This window comes from Tauraco erythrolophus, chromosome 14, assembly GCF_009769465.1.
Source record: "Tauraco erythrolophus isolate bTauEry1 chromosome 14, bTauEry1.pri, whole genome shotgun sequence".
NCBI lineage: Eukaryota > Metazoa > Chordata > Aves > Musophagiformes > Musophagidae > Tauraco > Tauraco erythrolophus.
Genome location: NC_141478.1, coordinates 15801445 through 15827177, shown reverse-complemented (window position 1 = coordinate 15827177; position 25733 = coordinate 15801445). Strand labels below are relative to the sequence as shown.

General features: G+C 40.5%; 1 protein-coding gene across 2 annotated transcripts in view; it reads left to right on the top strand.

The window, feature by feature from the left end:
* Positions 1 to 25733, top strand: part of ALDH1A2 (aldehyde dehydrogenase 1 family member A2) — a 54973-nt gene that overhangs the window by 20968 nt on the left and 8272 nt on the right. The window contains exons 2-8 of one of the 2 annotated variants that reach the window (XM_009979377.2): positions 2877 to 2981; positions 3180 to 3320; positions 4912 to 5041; positions 11688 to 11749; positions 14354 to 14482; positions 14615 to 14728; positions 23784 to 23886. In XM_009979377.2, the coding sequence (XP_009977679.1) occupies positions 2877 to 2981; positions 3180 to 3320; positions 4912 to 5041; positions 11688 to 11749; positions 14354 to 14482; positions 14615 to 14728; positions 23784 to 23886 (784 nt within the window). The remainder of the gene's footprint in view (positions 1 to 2876; positions 2982 to 3179; positions 3321 to 4911; positions 5042 to 11687; positions 11750 to 14353; positions 14483 to 14614; positions 14729 to 23783; positions 23887 to 25733) is intronic. The other variant, XM_009979378.2, reaches the window with a different exon arrangement.

Here is a 25733-nt window from a genome sequence, read left to right as displayed (position 1 = left end):
CCCCTCCCTCCTCAGTACACTCCCGCACACTCTGGGCATGGAGTTAACTCCACCGAACTCAATGGAAAGGAGGAAGTAAAATCCTTCTTCCACACAGGTCACAGATCTCAGAGTTTCTTTGTTTCACTTATGGTCTAAAAAGCGATAATGATACACCAGAGGATTATGACTTACGGTGTTAGTCACTAGAGATCATACTGGTGATACTTTCGTTATCTTATTTTGTCTGGGTTAGTTCCAAAATGTCCTAACGGGGCCAACACTTTGGTTTGCAAAGCAGTGTAATCGCTGAGCAGGAAGACACCACCCACGGTCTTAGGAGCTTACAGTCCAAGGACACGAACAGGTTCAAGATACATTGTGCAAAGAAAGTGATGAATGGGTAATGGTGCGGTAGGTCCTGGGTTCAGCTGCCTCTGAATACCAAAACAAAAAGGGAGGGAAAGTAAAGAAAGAACGGACTCTTGAAATGGATGGAAGGGCACGTGGCAAAGTGACTGAGGCTAGAGGCACAGAAAAGATGAGGAGACACGATGGAAACACATCCATAAAAGCAAAAGCACATGTAATTGTTGGTTTCTATGCACAGTTTTTCTATTGCCAGGGTCCTTTCCAGGCAGGCACAGGTTTCTTCTGCCCATGTCCTGAGTCAGCCAAAGTCGGCTCTAAGCAGAAGCTATGTCGCTGCAGTTAGTGTGGCACTGAGCCTGAGCTAATAAGCCCTGCTGAGAAGAACACAGCTACATGGCTTCCATTTGGCTTGGAGAATAGGTTGAGCAAGGTCATGTCTGGTAAAAGAAAACTATACAGATGCATCTTCGTTTTCATGTGCAAATATGAGGGTGCAATTTCTTTACTTCCTCTAAAATGCACAGGCACACTGGTGTCCTCACCATATTCTTTTCTTTAACACACTCGATCATATCCTTTGGTGTTGTGACTGTTCATTACGAGCTTTCTGGCTGTATTTTCTCTTGGCTGCTTTTTTTTGCTAAAATAGTGTTGGTTTTCCCAGCTCAGCTGCTTCTCATCAATTCATGACTAGCTCTCTACTTGTTTCCTTCCTTCCTTACGGATACGTTAAAGCTTGGGTGATCCTCTTTCCTTAAACACCCAGCATTTTTACGCTGATGCTTTTTTTGCCATCAGACAAGTTGTAAACACTGAAGTTAGAGTAAGTTGCGAACTGTTTAGTTGGCAGGCTGGTGCGACTATCCTCATTGCACTATTCCAAGCCTAAAAAATCAGCAGCTGATCTATAATTGTCTCATACTATTCTTTGACTAGAAAGGACCGGTGTTACATTTTGTTCATTTCCTCATGAAAAACATGTAATGTTTCCATCCTGGTTTCAACACATCAAGCTTTGCTATAAAGAAAACAAACAAAAAAGGAACCAACAACCTGACACCATTTAAGCAAAGTCTTTACATATGGAACTGTCTTCCATCGTCTCTCTGAGCTCATCTGGCTGACCCAAGCCATGTACCAGTACAAAGGTAACAGCTCGTTTATTGCATGGTAGTTACACTGCAGAAAGTGCAAGATTAAAGAGGTGGCAAAGCACTACTCTGTACAAGTCGTTTGTGATGTTTAGTCTGCCTCATCAGTGGGACAGCTTCTTGTCTCAGTGCCTGTGGTGATTCTGTGTGGAAACTGGACCGATACTCAATGCATCATTCACTCTTGTTCCATAGCCATGATCTGAAAAGACAGGCCAGTTTCTACACCTGAGTATCTCTGATTGGAACTGAGACTCCTGAATCTGTCAAAGGGGCTCTCAGCTTTCTACTCATCCGCAGTCGTAGGATCTGTATGGGGTATGGGGCTTTGCTTTGCTTTAACCAGTGAAAGGTCCCTGTCTCTGTAAACACAACTTAACCTCTCATGCAAAAAACAGTGATGAACATTCCTTCTATCTAGGGGTGAACTCCTGCCTCCAGTGAAGTCACTGGTAAAATTCCCATTGATTTCAATGAGGCCAGAACCTCCCCCTACACATTTAAAGTTGTATTTCATGGAATACAATGAAAGAACAGTGACACCTGAATTGCAAAGACTCTATATGCTGCCTGAATTGAACACTTTGGATCTTAGAAAGGTTTCAAGGACAGGAAGAGTCAGAATACCTGGAAAACCTTTCACTCAGTTGTTTTCCTAGAGTGACATATTTCATATTTGCTAATAAATAATTGCATCCTGTTCTTAAAAGTCATTCAGTAGAAAATTACTGGCAGGTATGCAGCTACCAGTAAAAATCTACTTTAAATAAACTCATTTGTTCATTACCTCTCTCAATCACAGCTGTTGTCAGCACCATTAAAATTCAAATTTGGTTTGCCCATGACAATTAAAATTATGTCAACACTGAGAGAATTTAACATTTCCACTGTTCCAAGCAGATAAGCAAGTTAATTCCGTGCTGCAAGCCATCACTGTGGCCATAATCAACTGACTGTGTATTGAAAACTGTGATGTTTGAGATTATTCAGCCTTGACTGGGTTGTATCAGTGACGAAATGTTTACTTACTGAATTGAATGATTGCTCCAAATCCTTGTCTTGTCTCCAGCAGTTTCAAGGCTTTTTCTCCGATACAGGTATTTCTTTTTTCAGTTTGTTACAGTTTTTGAATCAAATTTGTATGTCAACCAAGATTTAGAGCTTGATGTTGCTTCTATAGTAACACTACCACCGAATACAGAAAGACACCAGGGGCTGACCCTCAGCCTGAACTCTTGAAAACTGTGATTTTCATAGCCATAAATAAATTTCAACTCTTTTTTATTAGAATCCGCAGCCTTTCCCAGGAGTTTGCTGTTATATACACTACTGTTTATTTATGCAGGAGGACTGATGACTTTTTTCCTTTTCTAGATTTTCATCAATAATGAGTGGCAAAATTCTGAAAGTGGAAGAATATTCCCAGTATATAATCCAGCAACTGGGGAGCAGATCTGTGAGATCCAGGAAGCTGACAAGGTAACGCATCCCATGAATGGGTAGAAATGTATAAATAGATCAAAGCAACAGGTCCAGAATAGCATTATTGAACAGTTCTTTTATTTATCAGAGTTCTAAAACCCATTATGTGACTAAGGTTGTACAACCGCAAATTTCATCACCCTGGTGATGTTATTTACCTCAGTGCGTTTGGGTTTTTTCCTTCCTTCTTGACAGGTTGATACGGACAAAGCAGTGAGGGCGGCTCGCCTTGCTTTTTCTCTGGGCTCAGTGTGGAGGAGAATGGATGCATCGGAAAGAGGCTATCTTCTGGATAAGCTAGCAGACCTGGTTGAAAGAGACAGGGCAATTCTTGCTGTAAGTGACACATGAAAATCAACAGTCAAACCACCTGTCAGTTTTACATTCTGGAAGCAAATTAGTTCATAAATGTGTTAATATGAATTATATTTGAAAACTGCACTCAGCTCGATGGCTGACTGTCTACTTAAGACCTGAGTGAAACCTCATAAAAGTCAACAAGAGTCTTCCAGTTGACTCAAATGAACTTTAAATTGGACATCAGACAAATGAATGGGTGTGCACACACATGTATGCCTGTTATGCATGCCTGAACTTTTCTAAAATGAAAAAATAGAAGACTGAGTGAAGTGATTTGTGCAGATATTAAGGAAATGGCAGGTGAAATGCTTACTGACACTAAAATGGTAACACGAATTCTGGGTATTGCACTGTTTCACTCACGTGTGAAGCCATCTAAACGGTGGCATTGTTAATGTTGTTTTCCGCATGTCAAGTGCTTTGAACTAAGCTGGTGAACATCTTAATTCCAGCTTTGTCAAGACTTAAATCATCTTACCACCAGTCTATACTGTAAAATCGCCACAGGGAGAAGGAAGTGCACAGCAAATCAAGTTTACTCTGCCTGTCATTTGATTTGTGTTTCTAAAGTGAAGTTCTTTACTGAATTGCACTGCAGGCAATGCCATTAATTGCTCTTGAGGATATAAGTCAGTGCAGAATTAGGCCTCCATTCTTCTCTATAGAAACTCATTTGATGCTTGGTGTGTTACATAGGGGCGTACTTTGCCCATTCTTAACGATTTCTGTTAGACAGCTATTGAGAATGAGTAAAGCTACTCAACGTCTTAGGTTATATTATTGGATTCTTTTTGCTAAATTATCTTAGGAACCCCTAAGAGGATAACTTATAAGATACTTTTAAAAACAGGAATATTAACTTAAAATAAGGACGTTAGCTTGTTAATTTATGAGCTTCCCTAGAGGAGAGTTTGTTTATTTGATGGCAATAAATAAACTGGCTGTACAGTATAGATATCTCAGACCTCAGCAGGAGTCTTGGCAGCCATATAGAGAAATTTTTATATTCACATCAATTACATAAAGAGGGATATGTCCACTCTTCTCTTTATGGATTCAGATCATTAATATGGGGTTACTAGGAGCCCCTTCTCAGCTGTTATCATTAACATAACAGAACCTAGTTTGACAGGCATTTTTATCTTGGCTCCTGATTAAAGCAATTTAGCATTTATATATCTGGACCAAACACAGTGGCTGTTAGGTCCAAAATACACAGAGGCACATGTACATACATGTGGATACATAGACAAACCCACAAGACAGACACACACAGAAACACACATGCAGGCACACATTCTTAAAACCAGTCATTCCAGAATACTCCAGAAGGAACCAGGTTTTATTTTAAGGAAGATGCTTTTTGTTCACATTCACAAAAAGAAGTAACAAAGAGGATCTGATAGTTGTACTGAACCTTGTGAGTTCAGACTATGCCAAGGCGCAACTGATTGGTTTTCATTAAAATCTGTCACGACTGAAGAGCTGTTAAGACACTGGATACTTAAGTACAATAGTCTAAAAACGCTGCTGTGCTTATATCTCTTAATTTTTTCTTGTCTTCTAGACTATGGAATCACTGAACAGTGGCAAACCTTTCTTGCAAGCTTTCTATGTAGATCTTCAGGGAGTCATAAAAACCCTGAGGTATTACGCCGGTTGGGCAGACAAAATCCATGGAATGACCATTCCTGTAGGTAAGTGGGATTAAAGCACAGGTACGCACCTAAACCTTCTCACAGTCAAATGACTTGATAGATTACAGCTTTGTGGAAGGTAGAAGATAACCTTGTTTTGGTCTTAAGAGTGTGTAGTGTGTCGCTGAAGCAGATACTTAAAAGTGCGCAAGGGCTGGACTAGATGACCTGCCACTGTTCTGCCCTGCATGCGCCTCCCAGGGAGTGTTTTGTTTCTGTGCATGTGTCCATGTGAGGAGATAGCTCAATACCTACATTTAAATATTGTTACATTTACAAAAATGGATGTGGTATAAGCCTGACAAATACCTTGGAACACAAGAAAATAGTGTTAGCTGCCTGTTAAAGAAACAGTATGCTTACGTATATATCTTGTTTATATATGTCTTCTTACTGCCTGTGCAAATCATTTTACTTGGGACAATCACTGGATCCAAATTCGTTTATACTTTGTAATGTTGCTATAGAGAACTGTACGTATGTATCAGATTTTGTTATATATGCTTCTTCATATTATTCAGTGGGATGAATTTCATATTGTATGTACGAGATAAATCTTCATGAATGCTAGGAAATTAGTTATTCTGCTCTTTCTTTTTTGCTAAAGAGGTAAGAAAAGAAAAAAATCCTTAGCATTATTTTTATTTAACAAGTCTCTTTCTCCTGCCCCTCCCTCCCAGCTGTTTAACAAATACAGGCTGCATTTTCTGTTGTGAACATACTCATTTGCAGTCTGGACTAGATGTACCAACTGCTATAATTATGCAAAATGGCACATGATAGCAAAGAATGATTTTATGCAGGTGCAGTCATTAAGATAAATGTACTCATCTTTTACCTGCATAAAATTAAAAAAAATGCAGCATTTATTCTACAGATTCTTTTTGGCTTCATGGTGCATGCTGTTCATTGCACATGCATGTTGATTACACTTTACCAGTGTAAAGAAGACCAGGAAGGCACACTCACGAGTAAATTAATTTTGCTGTTGCCCATCTATTTCCATAAAATACATCATGTAACATGACAGCTGCAGTACAGTAGCTTGCCTCCGTACAGCAAAGCCCAAAACTCTCAAAGTTAGGTAAGCAGATAAATTGAAAATGTGGGCCCAAAATTTTCCGGAGGAGAATAGATCATGTAACTCATCATGGTGTTTCAGCTTATTAAAACTGTAGTGTGTACTGACAGAGGTTTATCATCACTAGTATATTTTCACCAAAGAAATGACAATATTAATATTTCAGGGGTAGACTCTCCTGTAAGGACTCTTGAAGATTTCCACAGTCATTTAGGCTGAGGTTCATAAATTCTCGTTTTGCTGCTTGCACTTCACATTTAAACATGCGAAAGTGCAGAGCACACCATAAATTCATATATTCAGCAAATTTCCTGTTCCCTAATCCCTTTCTCCTTGGACAGTGAATGCCGCCTTCTCACTCATTAGCCCTGCAGGTACGCAGAATTTAGGTCAGTCACCAAAAGGCACTGCCAGGTTAAGGAGAATAAATATTCTCTGTTTATTCTTGTTCTCAAGTAGCGTATCAGGTGAAAACGGATTTTTTTCAGTGAGGTGGGTGATGCTGAGGGAGAGGAAGGCACATTTTCAGCAGGCCTTCCTAAACGCAAGCTTCAGTGCTAACAAATGCAGTTATCAGTAGTGAGGAACCGTAAGTACATTCACAGATTTTCAGGGTATCTCTTAGTTCTTCCTCTTGGATTAACGCTCCTCTGTATTCCTCTAGTTTCACGCCATACATTTGTCATTCTCATAAAGCTATCTTAGAGCAAGGCCAGTTAAACAATAGTGCTCTTTACATTCGCTTACCATCAGCTCATCAAAGGAAACGAAACAAGACAACGAAACCAAAATAAAACCCCTATTAAATCTGCTTCTCTTTCTGTTCAGTGTGCTAATAAATCTGAACCCTCCTAATCTTTCATCTGTTTCTGTTGAGGTTTTCTTTTCCTCTGAAATAAAAATAGGCAAGTGATAGACAAGTGGAAGAACAGTGCTTTTTACAGTCACATTCCCTTTGGTCCCAGAGCTGCTAAAACCTTCAGACTGCCCTTCGCTTGCTCCCATGCGTAAAGCCTTGATGATTTAAATGAAAACAGAATGAGGCTAGACTAGGAACTGTTACATTGATAAAACGAATGCAAGCAAGAATGTATCTTTAAACCAATAAATGATATAATACAGCTTAAAGAGCCAACTCGGCTCTCCTCACCCGCTTGTTTGTTGTGTCCTGCTATATGAAGCATGTGACTGTATTACAATTGTTATGCAAATAAAATATCTGGGATGGAGACTCCTGACGGAAATCTGAGCAAACACATCTGTGGAAGGTATTGCTGTCCTAAAGTGAGATCCCTGGATAAATGGGGCTTTTTGATGAAAAAATAAAAATCTTTGGGCCAGGTGCTAAGCAGCTGCAAATTGATCTGGCTCTAGTAATATCAGCAAGGACTGAACAATGCCAGTTTACAGCAGCTGAGAATACTGAAAACAAACTTTTAAGATGAATTTTTAGATTGGATGTGGGATCAGATTGTCAGATCCCTCTCAGGCAATGTTCTTCTGGCTGCCAGCTAGTAGAAGGATAAGAGTAACGATCATCAGTAATAGCATCTTAGAATAAGTGTCATTAGCATGACTTGTATAAACTAATCTTAAAAATCTAAATGTTTTAAAAGTCTCCTATTTAATTTCTGAGCACAGGAGAGCTTTCTGTGCTCACTGTTCAGAAAAGTAATTCAATTCATCCATCTTGAGTTATTTTGCCATGGTAACAGCTTATTTTACATTATGGACAAGGCAGCTCTTAGATACATCTTTGGCCTGTCCAGAGGCATCTGAAACTTCTGAATAACTTTGAGCCACATATGTTCACAAAGATACTGTTAGAAAGCCAACCTCAAAAATCCCATCTTAACAGTAAGTCTGTGGATGATGAACTTTGGAAGTAGGTGTCAAAAAGGGCAGCTGTCTAGAGTCTAGTGGAAGAAAGCAGGGCAAGCAACTCTGCATGGGAGGTATTGCTCTGCAGAAAGGAACGTTCTGCCTACACTCAGTAGAATTAACCACTGTTTCTCTGACTTGGCAAACAGGTTCAGGTTATCTATAACTTTATGTTATGAAGCCCACAGACATGTGGCAATGATTATGCAGTGACAATCTAAAGTCAGACAGTGCTAACGTCACCATCCTTGTGGCTGAGAATCCACCTCTCACAGTACTACCAAGTATAAGCTGGTATTTTTAGCTGACTCCTCTACGTGCCTCTTGAGCATTTAGACAGTTTTGCCTGTATGCACTCCTCTGTATTTTGACTTCTACTTTACTTTCTGTTTGGTCTGATGATTCTTCCTATGGTCTGTGAACCACTGCTACCATCTGTGAAAGACAGCCTAGAAAATCAAACTGATCATCTCAATTCGTGAAACAAATATTCTCACCTCCACTGGGAAGTTGTTAAGCATCTAGAGATCTAGAGATCAAAATGGTGCAATGACATTTTGTCAATGCAGAGCAAACTGACTGATCGATTATTTTCCTCCTCCTACTCCTGATGTGAATCCCTTCTCTTCTCTCTCTCCCCCCCGCCCCCTTATTTCCTCTGTTCTGTCCCTTGTCTTGGTTGCGGACTGTTGTTACCTTTCTCGTAATTATTCTGTATCTGGCCCCCAGCTGACGTATGAGCTACTCTAGCTCAGGTTTCTACTAAGCAAATCCTGTAAAGCAGATGTACAGAAATAAGCAGACCTGAAAATAAGTTATTTCTAATCAAATTCAAGTTGAAGTCTTTACTTAAACCCTAGAAGCTTTATGGATTAACCCACTTATTGTTACCAGATGTATAGTACTGGACATAGCAGCAGGTTCCCAAAGTATACTCTCCATCGTGAAGTTAATTTTTGTTTTAGTATTGTGAATATTTCCCCGATCAACTGAGCAAGGCTGGGGCTGGCTGCAGCTCGAGACAATGGGGTAGAGGCCACAGCTGCCCACATTCTCTCACACCATGTGAAGGAAAGCACATACACCTGTGTGAGTGAGACAGTGACAATGGGAGCAAAAGCACTGTAATCTCTTCTACTGCTACTCCCTTCCTCCATCTGACTGTTTCCTATCCTGGTAAATCATCTCCTGTGACTGAGCCCAGGTAGCATTCTCATCATTATCGCATACTTAGTTGAAATGATTTTTCTAAGTAGAGAGATTCAAGTTTTTCTAGATGACCAAGCACTAGAAGCCAAGGGGCACATTCAGTTCATGCCTTTAACATAGCCCTCTCCTCAGCTGTAGCCTCACTGAAAAACATTTGACCTAAATTCAGAAGTGGTTTGAGCCTGCGCTAGTTTATACTAGGCCAATGGCATGAGCTTTAATAAGGCCAAGTGCAGAGTCCTTCACTTGGGGTGTAAAAACCCCAAGCATCGCTACAGGCTCGGGGAAGAGTGGCTGGAGAGCTGCCTGGCAGAGAAGAACCTGGGGGTGTTGGTTGACTACCGGCTTGATATGAGCCAGCAGTGTGCCCAGGTGGCCAAAAAGGCCAATGGGATACTGGCGTGTATCAAGAATAGTGTGACCAGCAGGAACAGGGAAGTGATCCTGCCCCTGTACTCGGCACTGGTGAGGCCGCACCTGGAATATTGTGTCCGGTTTTGGGCCCCTCGCTTTAAGAGAGATATTGAGCTCCTGGAGCGGGTCCAGAGAGGGCGACTAAACTGGTCAAGGGGCTGGAAAATAAAACTTATGGGGAGCGGCTGAGGGAGTTGGGGCAGTTTAGCCTGGAGAAGAGGAGGCTGAGGGGAGACCTGATTATGGCCTATAAATACTTGAGAAGGGATGGTGGGGAGGTGGGGGAAGGGCTCTTTACATTAGTGATGGGTGATAGGACAAGAGGAAATGGGTATAAGCTTAGTCAGGGGAGATTCACGTTGGATGTTAGGAAGTATTTCTTCTCTGAAAGGGTTGTCAGCCACTGGAATAGGCTGCCCAGGGAGGTGGTTGAGTCTCCATCTCTGGATGTGTTTAAGAAAAGGGTGGATGAACTACTTAGGGATATGGTTTAATGGGAGATTAGGGACGGTTGGACTGGATGATCTCTAAGGTCTTTTCCAACCTAGAAATAATCTATGAAATCTATACAGCTACGAAACTCAATTTAGGTACAAAAGTGCTGTAGGTCTACTTTGCACAGATGCAGGCCGAGCACACTAACAAAGCTGATGGTTAGACAGTACTTTAACCGGTCCACACACAGAGCAGGTCATTCTCCTGCTCTTCATCAATTGGGAAGAAACCTTCATTGTTATCACAGCATGTATAACCTCAGCTGTACGGCCAGACCGCAGGCAAGTGCTGAACCAGCAACAGCCGTGCAGCTTTGCGAAAGAGCATGAACTCCATCAGCCCCGTGACAGTCGCTTGTACCAGCTGTGCAAAATGAGCCAGCACAGAGACCTGCCACTCTGAGCAGGCCGGGCCATGTGAAAGGTTCCCACAGATCACGGGCCTGACCCCAAATCATGGATCTGTTTATTTCATGACCTGACTCAGGCTGCCCTGAGCTCAACAGTGCTTTAGTTAAGGACTGCAGATCTAGCGTAGCACTCACTTTAATTAATGATACCTCTCACCCCTGGAGTTTTTTTGCCGTTTTTGTTCATCAGAACCTTAAAAATAATTACCAGATCAAAGAGTTAATTAAGTAATTCCCTCTAGCCTCATACCATCCACATGTGCTGTTTGCGAACATGCAGTCTGCTTTTCCTACATCTTTGTTGTTAGGATCTTTCTTAGTCCATATTCTTATTTCTGTCAAAAGTCAAGTGAGAAAAGCCCATATTTCCAAGTTTCCAGTGAATTGGTCCCTTCATTTATTTATTCACCTTAACCTTGCCCAAAAGGTTTGTGAAAACTTTACTTATTCTCTCTTTTCTAGCTGCATCCAACTTTTCCCTGCCAACTTAAATCAACTGCCTATTTAGCTTGAGGCCATTTCTGATACAGGCCTTGTGCTACAAGTCAGCTATCAGAGCATGGCTATATGATGACCCCTGTATTCGCCTTGTGTTGTCTTCTGCAGTAAATTATGTTTGATCGCACACCAGTCACAGGCTTCCCCTCTTCATTCCACATCTATGGAGTGTGGGATATCATTCCTTTTCTGCAAACTGCCTGTATCTTCAAAGGAGGATGAGTGAGATGTGTTACTCTATTATCCCACATCTGCTTGTATATGTATACCTTTATATTGCTGTGTTCCAGTCATGCCTTTCTGGAAGTTGCCTTTGTGACTCTTCCTTCACTTCGCTCACCCTGAAATCAGCAGAGGCCAGTAAGTGGCTTCCTTGCTACAGCCCTTTTTTGTGCGGTACAGCTTGTCCTCTTTCCCAAGGAACCAAGCAGGTTACTTTCTGATGGGATGCCTGCTTCCTTTGTTCTACAGAAAGAACAATTAGGTTGCTCCCGAACCGAGGTTTCCCATGCTGGCTCATGAAAAAACATTTCCATGACTTCTTTATTTCTTTTACTGCCATCAAAGGCTGATCCTGAGAGCTTTTTCCCCCTCTATTTTTTTTTTTTGTTCTGCCAAGTCAAACTGCTCTTGAGAGTAACCATGCTCATCTGTTTCAGATGGAGATTATTTTACGTTTACAAGACACGAACCCATCGGAGTGTGTGGACAGATCATCCCTGTGAGTATCTCTACTAACGCTTTCTATTTATTTTCATTTGAACCAGCTCTCTTTAAAGACACATAAAACATGGTCCTCAGCTATGTGTGTTTTCCATTACGAAAAAAGCTGAGCTCATATTGTTGACATATCTTTAACAGCCTCCCTGCAAATGCTTATTTGAACATGCTAATAGGCTTTAGGCTCTGTTATTAGGAGTTAAGTTCTCAAGTCATAGAATTCTCATGATTAAAACAAGCAAAGCAAAACACAGTGTTAATATGCTGTCAGTGGTTATGGATGTTCACACAACTTATGGAAAATTGATGCTTTGCTGTGGTAGTCTTTTTATTGATTTAGTTTTTACTGCGATTTAACAGGCTCCTCAGTTCCTGGGAGAATGTGATGCATTTTAATTCCATTCTTTCCTGCTATTTCTTTTACAAGGCTGGAGGAGAAAAGGAAACTCCAGGAGACATATCATTACAATTAACATTGTGTAGCTAATAAAAGATGTGAAATGTTTCTTTTATTTGTTATGAGAGAGAAACACAGCAGTTCATCAAATCTAATACTCCCCCTACACCCCAATATACATCCTCAATATACTCTTGCTGAACACTGCATGGGAATTACACTAAGAAGCGAGCTTTTTCAGAAGAACCAGGTAACCAGCTTTGGCAGAAATTTCAATGGGAGGCTCACATATAGCTAGTAAAATATCTTGTGGAAGTTTTTTTCCTTGACAAAGCACTGGGGAACTAATCAGGATGTTCTCTGAAATTTTTGATGATGATGTTTTTTTATTTTGTTCTGTTAACCACAAAGCAGCAACATGCAGCAATTCCATTAAAAGAGAAGCAGCCAAAAAAGATTACTTTAACAATGTTAAGCCCTTTTTCCCCATTTATATTTGTTGTTATTTAATGTCTTTGTTAAGGGGTGGCTATTGTGAATGGCACTCTGTAAAAACTCAGAGAAACATGCAAACAACTCAGAGTCTGTGGCTACACCCATCCTGCAAACACCTACACACTCTCCCCACCTGACTTGCGAGTGAATGATTCCACAGCTCTGTCCCCGTTCTTCAGCCAAGCACATGGATAAGCCTTTGCAAAACGACAACCCAAACATCTAACCCCAAAGTTGCTGGACATCTCTTAGGCGCATCTCATTGAGCTTAACTGACAGATCTGTTGGAGAAACTTGGCCACAGGCTGAAGATCCTGCCAAAAGCAGGATTTATTTAGTTTAGATTTGTAAACAAACTCTTTGTTCAGGGTATCCAGCCATCTACCATGCTTGTTCATTCTTCCCCCAAGTTTGTCCTCTAGCAAATATGTTATTATAAAAATAAAATCAAAACAGTAAGCCTAATACTAACCTCCTCATCCTCCTTCACATCTTAGCTTCTATCAAAACACATGCTCTTTGGCAGCTTTGTAGCATAAACAGGGCTATATACTACCCTATAAAACTGGTCAGGGCTCTCCTTGCAATACCATTAGAAGTGCAGGCTGTCAGCACACTGTTGGCCCTATAGCTCCCCTCCCAGGTTTATATACTGGAGATGGAATTAAAACATCACTTTGTCTCCGGAGTTTATAAACAACTGAGGGAGTAAAAAATGGGGTGTCCGGTGAAGGAAAGACAGTTGTGTATTTTTTCAAGCTAGCCAGGGGCTAGAGAGATGTCCATGAGAGTGGCAGCTGATATGCATCAGGCGATTAACATGTTCTGGCCAGTGGCTGACTCTTTGTGACTGATATTTTCTATTTTCTTTCTGAAGGAGATTATTGTATGCATTTATGAGAGTGATTGTGCAAACGCCGTTATTTTATTACTCTGGCATTTCCATGAAATCAGCAGGACTGTCTGCTTAACCTGTTAGGATCAGGCCTTGATGCAGAAAGGCTTGTTAACTCTTATCTTTATCTGCAACTTGTTTGTGCATCAAACTAATATAATTCACTACATCTTGTGCTGCAGTTAAATGAAGCTGAAATTAATGATGATACAAAAGTCTGTGTCATCAAAGTGTGTTTCTCAACTTGTTTTTAACTGTTTAAATGTCTTCCATATAGATTTCTCAGTAAGAAGTTTTCAAGAAAATTAAATGCTTTGACTGAGCATTGATATTTATGGTTTTTTTTAATTGTAATCCCATCAATTAAGGATCATATAGTTTTCAGTATAAATTTTATATCTTAAGATGTATTCATAGATAGAAACTTTACATCCAAAAATGCTTCAGCATGAACAAACAGTTCTTTCCCAATGTATCTGAAGCAGAACTATTTGTCATGGGGAAATTAAAAGTGCCAGCTGCAAAGCCGTAAATGAAATAAAAAGTTGTGACTAAAAAAATTAACAGATAACAGAAGATTCTTTTATGAGGACTGCGGGTGGGGGCTGTATTTCTTTGAACAGGAGAGAAAGAACTAAAAGGTCACTGTTGTCTCTTTCTTAATGGCAGTAATTAAAAAAAAAAATCCTTGCTTTGTGCTGAGAAAGATTTATGTTGAGGATCAGCCTGAGAAATAAGAGAGGTAGCAGCTTGACATCTTGAAAACAAAACACCACTGCAATATTTTTCCATCTATCAACTTTTATTTTTTCCTACAGTGGAACTTCCCCCTGCTGATGTTTGCATGGAAGATTGCTCCAGCTCTGTGCTGTGGCAATACAGTAGTTATTAAGCCAGCAGAACAAACACCACTCAGCGCTCTCTATATGGGAGCCCTCATCAAGGAGGTAAGAATAATTGATAGGAATAATGTCTCTGTCTTTCCTTGTGGGGAAGCAACTACCAGCACATGCCTGGTTTAGCGTGCTCTGTCAGTTTTCATAAATCATGCTTCCCTTCATTCATTCCTATTTTGACAGGCTGGTTTTCCACCAGGAGTTGTCAATATTTTGCCAGGATTTGGTCCAATTGTTGGTGCAGCCATAGCATCCCATGTTGGCATTGATAAAATTGCTTTTACTGGATCCACTGAGGTAAGAGGATTCATGGATATGTTACCGTAAAATGTGAGTAAATACTTAGGGAGATAGCATTAACTCCTTGTGCTAGATTTCTCACTGTCACCGAGTAAAAGAGCTACATCTAAAGAACAGTGGTCTGTCCTTCCCAGCTAAACTTATGTACCGCAGTATTTCCAAAGCAGAAATGGCTCCTTTCCTCCGGCCCCTGCTGTGCTCGGCACCTCAGCACAGGAGATATGCCTGGAAAAATATTACTGGGATTTCCTGTGGGCTTATGAGGATGTGAATCACATGCAAGTAGGCAGAACATCCCGTGTATATCACAGCACACATAAATGCTGCTTTAGCATCCATAATTTGTGTATGTTGGCATACTTGGGGAAAAGGAGAGAGGAAGGGGGCAAATGGAGGCAAATGTGCTTCAACTTTGATGCTGCATTTGAGTATATTGAGGAGGAGGAGGTCTAAAAAGGAAGGAGTGCAGGTAGAAAAGGAGATTGTCCAAGGTGTCTGTTCCCAAAATGGTGGAAAGAAGCTAGGCAGAAGATGAGGGGAGTCAGTTGTCTCCTGGATGCCAAAACGTCTTGCTATGAATCTATCATGCAGATGTTACAGAGGAGGTTTGGTCTGAAGACGAAGGCTGTAATCTCCAGAAAGACTAACAAATCCCTCAAAACTCAGATTGTGTCTCGCTCTCAAATATGTGCGAAGCCAGCTGTTATCAGGGTTGGGTGGGGATGATAGAGGTACTCCAGACTGAAGTCACAGGAGAAGGGGCCTTATCTCATCGTCTGAAGGCAGACAGAAAGGAATCTCAGTGGGAGTTTCAGGGCTGGTTAAATTTAGAGAGTGCTAAACCCGTCCCTTTTCAATTCAAAATCTGACAAACTATTGTATGGAGGGAGCTAAACCCCAGGGATCCAATCTCTCTTTGATATGTTTGACTCCCACTCATGGCAGTGGGAGGCTTTATGCATCCCAAGGATACCGCTCTTCTTCACAATGAGTCAATTTGGTTTTGATTTGAGTCGATAAGTTGACTGACCAAGCAGCCCCACTAGGTATGTGGCAATTTTAGATTATAATATGCACAGGTTACATTCTAAGTCAATGGCAACATCAGATTTCAAATTATTCTGTGGAATTACCCTAGTCACTACATCTCCTGTAACCAATTTATATTAGCATCCTAGAATACTGAAAACTTTAATATGAGCTGATTACCCCCCATAAATTAAGTTGAAACAATTGTTTTCATAAAGATATGTGGTCTCTGTTTAAGATAAATATTCTATTATACAGGATGTTGCACTGTTTGGAGGAGGAAAAATACAGATGGGTTAGGTTTCAAAGTTGTCTTTTGTAGCCAAAATAAATTTTTATTGTAGTTCCAGACAGCTTTAGTTTTAATAGGCGTTTAAACTCAAAAGCTGCGGGTTTTATACTAACTCAGTGCCTACCTTTAAAAGCCTTGCTAATAGGAAGTGAAAAGCATTACAGAGATGAAAAAGCAATTCTCTAAGAACCTAAAGCAAGAACAGATGGAATGTTTTAATGCAGAGTTAGTGTAAACTATTCCATATTGTTTCTGATTTCCTGTAACACCGAATTTTTGTAACAGCAAGTCAACATTGTAACATTTTAAACACAATGCTGTGATATAAGCTGTACTATAGAGTCTTTGACTTCTCCAAAACAGATTTCAATTCCTAATGAAATAACAATGGAAATACTTTGTCTCTCTGGTCTTGTCTGAGGCACGTCAACTGTACACTCCAGTGGTGTGGATTTCCAATAGCCATCAGATATAAATGCCACAATATTAACTTCCATTCCCCTGTTTCATCCAGGTGCTAGCTAAGGCAGTTAATACTTTCAACTTGAGCAAGTTAATGATAAAACCTATCAGTACAAAAGCAAACATCTTCAAGTTTTGATGTCCAAAGCACAGGTTTTTCTCAAGTTTTCACCATGAGGTTATTTTGTAAAAATATATAAATTCTTTACCTTTTAAGTATATTCTTACGGCTAATGAAAACTCCCCACTTGCCTGTAAAAATCACAAAAAACAGGCTATTATTATCATCTATTTCCTACAAATTTTTTTCAAAGGCAGAAAACAGGCTGCTCTTCCTACAAAAAATAATTCATGCTAATGTTTTCTGAAATTTGTAGAACCCAATCTGTAGAAATATGAGCCAAAAGGCCAAGTTCATGACCTTAAGTCAATACAGTCTGACATAGCCACACCGAATATCCATCCAGCCTGGCTCCTTATCTTGCAACATGACCAGTAACAGATGCTTATAGAAAAAGAGAGAATGTGTAGAGTGATCCTTTCCTTGCTGTACCCTCACAGCTTCTGGTAATCAACAATTTAAAGACTTCCTGAGCCCAAAGGTGTATGTAGACAATTGTATTTAATAGCAACCAGTGGCCTTGTCATCCATGCATTAGTCCAGTCTCTAATTTATGATGCTGGGCCCATTTGCACTATTTCTTTTCCGTTTCTTGGATTCTCTAGTGCTTTGAAAAAAGTTTTAAGTACTACTATTTACTTTCCATACATTCCCCCTAAAATAGAATGTGAAAAATCATAAAGAGCACTTTTTCTGTGGTACCATCACTGTTTGATTCCACTTCTCTCCTTCACCTCTCCTTTTATGGGTTAGCTCACGCACATTAAAAGAACAGTCTGCCAACTCTTTCATCTCTTAGCCTGCCTGCTTCTTACGAAACACCCTCCCATGGATCACCTCCACTCCCAGTCCCCTAGCGCATGGCTCTCAAAACTCTTCCCTCTACAGCTCACGAGGAAGGGTTCTGCAGACACCCAGCAGGCTTTGAATTTCACTTTGACAACTGTCACAGTGAAAGCAGAAAATCGCACCGAGTATGAAAGCAAGCCTAAAAATATTTTGCCGCCTTAGATTCCAGCACTTCCCTGCTCGCTTTGGTTCATGCTCTTCAGCAGCTTGTTTGGTGTGAGCATTTTAACAAAAGTGTTTATTTTTACTGTGTTGTTTTTAGTGAACCAGGGCTAATCCATGATCCTCCTTCATTACGGCAATCTCCTCTCAGGCTTCACTGACACGTTTTTTCCTCATCTTCCACAATCAGATAAAACTTTTAAACTGCTAAACCAAATCTTTCTTCCAGCCTATCTGACCATGTCAACGCTTGCTCCTACCCCTTTCCTATCTTCCCTTGAAAGCCCACAATCGATTTAAATACCTCATTATGTCTTACTGTATTTCTCCTTGATCCTTCTGGTCCTCAGCAGTAGGGTGAAACTCTCACTCACCAGGACGTTGGGAGTGGTTCTGTAAAGCTCACCTATCTCCAACACTCTCCCAGTTCTTCATTATACGTGCCTTTCCCTTTTACTCTGCCCCTCCCTGCCTCAGCTTCTTCACTGTTCTATGTATTTTTGTCTATTTGAGTTCCTTTTAAAAAATTACTAGCAACAATTTAATTAAAATAAAACTCAGTCGTTTATATTTTCTGAGCTTAAGAACTCAGGATGTCTTGCTTACCCGTATGTCTGCTGTTGGGCTCCAGAGCTCAGAAGTACAGGGTAGGTTATACAAGTCTTTTCTCTTCCCCAGTTAAATGAACAATGGACCTATTTATTTCCAAGACAAGTGCTGATGAGGGGACAATTTTTACACAAAGCAGGAATGCAGAGAGGTTCTTCATACTACCTTCTTATTTTCTGAAAACGTTTGCTAAGTAGCGAAGGTGAGAGGCCTTCAAATGGCAGAGAAAAGCAGCCATCAGAAGCTGCTTTACTCTTCATTTGCCTTTATTTCCACTCCAGTCTGTGAATTCAGTTACAGGTTTGCAAATCCAGCCGTTTTGACTGGTGTGAGCTGCCTGGCCATGTCTGTGTGTGTGCTCCATCTGAACGGGAACTGCGTACCCCTAAGTTCCTGCTGCACACACAAGAGTTGGGTGCAGTATGTTCTGGGCTTAAGATTAGAGATGATTATAGAAAGCAAGAAATCACATATTTTAAAATATGTGCATTTAAAGCATTGGCGGGATTAGAAATTGTATTTTGCTCGTTGCAAAAGTTTAAGGGGTTCTAACAACTTCTATTCACAACCAAATGTGTTACCTCTGAATGAGAGTGGCTTACGACTCTCTCCAGTTGTTAAACGCTCTCAAGATGAGAATCATAGATAGCACATAAAACATTTGAAGCCCTGGCCAACAAGAAATGTATCGTAAGTGGCTGATTTCCACTTTGTTCAAACTATGACCCATTAAAATGCAGACAGATTAAAGACAGGATTGAGGTCTGTGTTCATGCAGTTCTGAGAGCAACCCAAATAAATATCCAACAAATTGGTTTAGATGCCTGTGTAAACAAAAGGTCTATAAACAACTGCAGTAAACTCCAGCAAAAGAGTCTGCATTTTCCTTGGCAGAATGTTTTCTTTATGCACTTAGATTAACAAACCATGATCTCATCATTAGTCAACAAGATACTAGAGAGACCATCAAAGCAAACTACAGGAGAGTCGAGACTGATTCATGCCAAACAAATGTTTGTAGCTAACAGCTGTATTACCACTGATTCTAATTTACTCAGCAGGATTCTCCTTTCATTTCCGAAGTGAGATGAATGTCACAATGCATGATGTAGACAGAATGTCTGCCTACGGCACGAGCAATGAGTTGTGTCAGCTCTCCTGGATCACACAATCTCTTGCTGGTTTTGGCTATCATGAAGAACGACATCCTGGCATTTTCTACTTTAGCAAAAAGAATCCTGAAGGTGATTTGACCCGTTCTGAGAAGTCGTAGCTTACCGTGCCACACACACGTTCCGTTCAATGTGAGGAGGATTTAGGCAGGCTACATTATCATTCATTCCTACTTGCGCTGAATCGTTTTGGTTGTAACTTGGACAGCTTGTGCCTCTTGAATGAAAAGTAGTTGTTTCCCCTTTCCTTCCCTGGTGTTTTTGGTAGAATTTAGGGAGCTAACTATTGTGTCTCTTTGCCTATAAAAGATACACGTCAAAACGATTCGCTGCCTTAAAACTGAAACAAATAGGGTGGTGTATCAGCCCTGTCAAAGTTAACAAGAGTTTAGCCACGGACTTCCATGGGGCCAGGATCTAACCCAATGAACAAATGAGCCATTTACAGCTTAGGATTCTCTCCAGGAGTTTCAGTTTAGGATTGCCTTTTCACTTGTGCTGCACTATTCACTACGCTCTTTTCAGGCCTGCTCCTCACACAGGGCATTGCACAGTCAAATAAAGCTGCTCTTCTTCATATCAATATTTCAAAATTCACTAGTCTTTGCTGGAGACACACCCTGAACATGCCATGCAGTCTTAAAATGTTTCTCAGAAACATTTTCCATACAATCTGGAATTTTAAAAAAAAATCAGACAGACTGAGTAAGCAGCAGCATGGGTTTGAAGGTTTTGCCAAAGCACTGGCATACAGTGCCTCAATAGCTGGAGAGAGAAAACTGTAATTCCAGAAAACATAGAAAATGTCTCTCTGATCATATCATCTCCCCAAAACTTAATCTCTTGTAACTTAAAACACACACTGTTCTGCAGATATTCTCTGAAGAAAGGTGTAACAGGGAAGATGGGCAGCCCAGTTACTTAAAATGACTAAGTAACCAAAGATGTATGTCTCCTCTGTAAATTTTTGCACTCTTCATGGAATCTTTCAACCTACATAGCTTCCTGTGCAGTCTTACCTTCACAGTCTTGTCTGTGGCAGTGTGCAAGAAAATTACCTGCTGTTGAGCTACACTGCTGTTTCCCTACATTCACGTCTTCCCTAATGACTTCACATGTATCTGCGACCAAAGGAAGGTTCAGAGCAGAGCTGAAGCCAGGCATTCTGACAGAGCTGTACAGGAAGTATCACAAACCTTGGAGATTTGCTTTTGACTCATGAGACTTCCAGGGCTTTAACAGTAACAGGCAAACCCACCTGTACCATTTAGAAACATTGATTTCTGTCTGAAAACAGAAAATTAGGAGAACATGAAAGGCAACAGACTTCTTTGAATTTCTGCACAAAGTATTTAAAACATGACTGCATAAGCCTCCTCTTGAAAGAGACATTAAACTTCCAAACACAGAAGGCATAAATAAGCAACAATCAAATATCTTCTATCACGATACACTCTCAATGCCTAACGTCATACAGTTCACAGTCCAGAAACAGACCCTTCCAGGACTATTCTTCAAATAGCTTTTTTGCACAGGGGTGCCACAAAATGCTTCTTTAATCTTTGTTGTTGTTGTTCTGAACAACAAATTGTTTTCTTTGGGATCACCCTCCATGCAGCTTACAAGGTTATGGTACTTCACAAGCTATCCAGGGATACTCCTGATATCAATCTTGAAGCCTATTCAAAACAAGGATGGGGAGTCAGGGCTTTCTCTGCCAACATTCCTGCTGAATAATCGCACAGCTCCATTATCTGTGGGGGAGTCCTCTCTTCCAGCGTTCCCTCACAAGGCTGAACTGCCTATTGGGAGCTCACAGATATAGCTGAGAGACGCCGCAGGAAGCATGTACTGAAAGACCATACAGATTGCAACACTATCACTTATCCCTTTCATGCTGTCTTTCTCCATAAAGAGAGGGTCAGTCACAAAAGGCTGCCTTTGTCACTAAATAATCACAGCGCTGGTGCCTTCCCGAAGACTTTTCTCAACCTGGAAAGTGCATAGGGCACAATAGGAGCACACTGAACAAAAATGCTGAGCAGCATGAGCCCGACCATCCTGATGTCTATACTGATTTCTAACGGGAAGGGCACAGTGAAGCTGTCTGTTAACCTTATACTTGGAAACTTGACAACAACCTCCCTGTATTAACAAAAGCTGGACCATAATTTTCCAAATTAACACCGCGGTCTCCAAGCCCTTTGGACTTCAATATTTTCCATATACATAATATTTGGACTTGCGTATTTGCCAATCACTTGTTTGCACAGAATCCTTTCAAAATCCTTGCTTACACGGACAAAAGGGTTTTGACATTAAAGTGTTAGAATGGAAGGCAGAGATGGTGGGCTGGACACATTGCTCAGTCTTCCCTCGTCTGTTCTGCTCTTTGTGAAGTTTTGAGGGGAAATAGGTGGTGGTTGTTCTTGCAGAAAGGGAAGTTCAAGGCAGTGAAGGTGTGAATGGCATTGGCTGGCACTGGTTATAAACACAGCACTCTCCCTGGTTTCAGCATACATTTTCAGCACAGTTTGAGAGATTGGAATTTCCAAATGATGTGCTCAATGTATGTGGTGGGGGTGGAGGGCAGAAAGGGTCCTCCTTTTTCATCTTCACTTCTGGCTGTCAGTCAAACATAGCAATAAAATCAGCTCCAATTAAGGGGATATGCAAGGAATTTCATGATAATGTCAACACCTCATTCCACCAATACAAGGGTAAAGAAAAGAAGTTAATTTTAAATTTTTATATATATATTTTTTAAGAAATCATCTCAGTCACAGTCAACTGTGGTATCACCAGATAAACAGTTAATCACAAAGGTACCTGAAGCAGTTGACAATTCCTTCATTATTCTGTGGGGGTTTTGCTTTGTTTTTTCTGTGGGGGCCCTGGTTTCTGTTTCATTTGCTTCCTGATTACTCCAGTGCTGACTTAACGTTCTCCAGCAAACTGCCTTCAATTCTCTAAAAGGTTCAGCTTCTCATCCATTAACCCCTTAGTGCAGGGAATCTCACTCACCTGACCTTAGAAACGGAAAACAGCTGAAGAGACCAGAGTACTACATGGAGAAAAAAGTCCATCTCTGGACTCACTCCCATCTCACTTCACATCTAACTTTCTGTGTGACCTTAAAACATATCCCAGTTATAAGAAAGCACTTATCAAGGTTCTCAAGCTTCTCAATATTCAATAGATACTTTTAATCCTGTGTTTTACCATGTAGGGAGGAGGTAAATCTACCTGTGATTACTTCCTTAGCTGCAAAGTGGGCATAGTTACACTGCAACAGTATAAAATCTGATCTATTTTGGATTCATTGATCCAGGGAAGGGAGAATTTCCAGGGAGCACAGCTGCCTATCATCCAACTGTACTGACATGGAAACACATCTCAAATATGTAGCTGTCAGATTGCTATTCCATTTAATCTACCCTTCATGTTCCTTGGCAAGATCTGCAATTTGTGGCTGCTCCAACTACAGGCCTGCATTCTGCTCCAACTACAGGCCTGCATTCTGCTCCAGCTGACCCCACAATCTACAAAGACATTTTGGAGGTGCTTTTGACCTCCTCAACCCATATTAAGATTATCTGTGGTATAGCTGAGGGTCAGGTCTGGGATGGTGCTTTTGTAACTTCTTGCCCTACTTAGTATTTTGCTATGTGCTGTTAATCCTGCAAAAAGGCTGATTATTTCATCAGAATTTGACATATTCTGGATAATGATTTCATGGTCAAATTACTTACACCTTTGGGCACTGAAAACTGAATTCCGAGGAGAACAAATGCCCTCCTACAAAGAGGCCAACTAGCAGTTTAGTAACTGTAAGTTGTGAGAGTGAAATAAATTCTAAAAGCAGCGATCATCTGGGGTAGCTAACACCTGCACTATATAAAGAAGTATGATAGCAGTTATTAGTAATGAATAGTAATAAGCTTAATACATGCTCAGATATTAGATCTATTTTTTCTCCACTAAAAATTGTATAACTAAACCTCTTAATAGTATCTAAAACCTTGTGAACACGCCACTGGTTTGGACGGAAGTAATTCTGGTTACAGCAATTTCAGATTTTTGGTTCAGCCCTCCTAAAGCACCCTCAAAGAAAGCCCCAAGCCATTTTAGCACAGATACAAATGTTTGAAGGGTACAAACACCTTGTGCTTCACCTTAACCTCTCTCAATTTCTAGAAAAACAACTAGAAAGCTGTCCACAGCTGATGAGAATCTGTTTGGATTGAAGAACCTGCTGGATTATTTAAAGCTCTATTCCAGCGATAGCCAACATTGGCTGTTAAACTGAACTCTATGACTATATTCCCTGTAAAATGTGTCTCCATTTCCTTTCAGGTTGGGAAGCTAATCCAAGAAGCAGCTGGAAGGAGTAATTTGAAAAGAGTTACACTGGAGCTGGGTGGGAAAAGCCCAAACATTATTTTTGCAGATGCTGATTGTAAGTCAGCACTTCCATATTTTTCTTAAAAACATGTTTGTGTGGTGTCTTCTTTTTTTTCATTTTAGGGCATATCTTTCATAAGTGAAATGGACCAATATAGCTGTATCTAATTGCACTTTTTAATCTTACAGAAGCAGTCTAAGGTGTGATATGTTTAAAAAAAGACATTTGAACCCACAGATTCACAGACATGAAAATAGAAAAATGTTCTAACCAAGCATATAGAAATTCACAGTCGTGGTCCCATGCACATTTGTAATGCTAAACTCTGCAGCAAAGTGGTTTAGTGCTTTAAATCTGGAAATTCTGTGATTTTTTTGCTTCAAAGCAATTATAAAAAGGGAGGGCTTTAATTTACACTTCAGTTGCTAATCTAGTCAGCGCAATATTCCTTTGTTAAGCTGTTTTGATAGTAGCTATAAATGGAGATTATTCCACTTTTTAAGTTTTCACAATTGAAGAGCTATGTATTGAAATACCCTCATTGCCACTGTCAGCAGGGAGCTGAAGATTTTGGCAGCTGAATGACGTTGTGCAGCTGAGCTTTTTGGCACCTGAGAAGGTACAGGACAGTTGCTTAGGACAGGATAAGAATGCAAACTGGAAGTTCCTGCTAAAATGATCATCAATGATAGAGTTAATAATGTTGCTATCTAAATTGTCAGCAGGAGCCTTTGCAGTTAACACTCCATTAAGATGAATGAGACAGTTCACTTTGAGCTACTGTTTCAGGCTGTGTGCAGGCACACTGTATTCAATGCATTTTCTGAGAACTTTGTAATCCAAATGAACATACATATAAAGATTTGGTCTTTTAATTTAAAAGGGAAAAGTGAAAAGAAGAATGATTCTGAATAGCATGAATTACAAGAGTTGGTTACAATTGTGTATTAGTTTTCTAAACTTACCAATGTCTGAAAGACGAGGGAAAGCTTGAGAACTTTCAGCAGCTTTCCTACATAGAAAAGTTTCACCAAATTTGGGGTCTAAATTACAGCCACAGTCATTCTGGTAAGCTAAAAAGGCTCCTGTCAACTGGAGCCAGATGCAGATGTTACAGCCTTCTACCCCAGTTACTCATTCCATCTCCCACCAGAAATGGCCATATTTCAGAAGACCCTAACCTAACTCAGACTGGATCACCTGAACACTTCCAGTAGGGTAATATATGTTGGGGCAGGTCTGTGTTACAGCATTCCACAGGGCAAGGACAAATGCTCCTAGCTGCCACACAGACCTACATCTGCCAAATAAGGTTGAGGACCTGGAGAGAAGTTGCAGGCAACAGGGGAATAACAGGGCACAGAGGAGAGCACAGTCTTCTTCAGGACTGTCTGTTCCACAGTATATCATACTAAAGCTCTCTGCTCTTCTTATAATTACAACCACCAGCACTTGACCTGAGATTCAGATTTCAAAGCTCTGATTATTTAAGAACAGCAAGTTGCTCACCATTCCAAAGGAGCTGTTGGTTCTGTTTGAGGAACACTGTGTGCCAGAAAGTTAGCAGAAGGCATGGCAGAGCCGTTGAAAGTTCAGTGCCCCTAAAAAACAGAGAAGAATGGTTAGAGCCCTTCATGGTGAAAAACTGTGTTAACAATAGAGAAAGACGCATCAGTTAATCAGTTCTATCCACTAATGTTTCCAGTCTCCACGGAGCTGCCTGGGATAACCTGAATGTGGTCCAGAGAACACCCTATACAATTTTTTTCAAGACCACACTGATGGCAGAATAAGACTCTTCTGTTAGAGTTGTCTAGGATGTGCTGAAAGTGAGGCACTGTTGCTTGTTTATGCCATAAAAGATTATCCTTTAGGCAATGTTCCAAAGTGCTGCAGCTGGT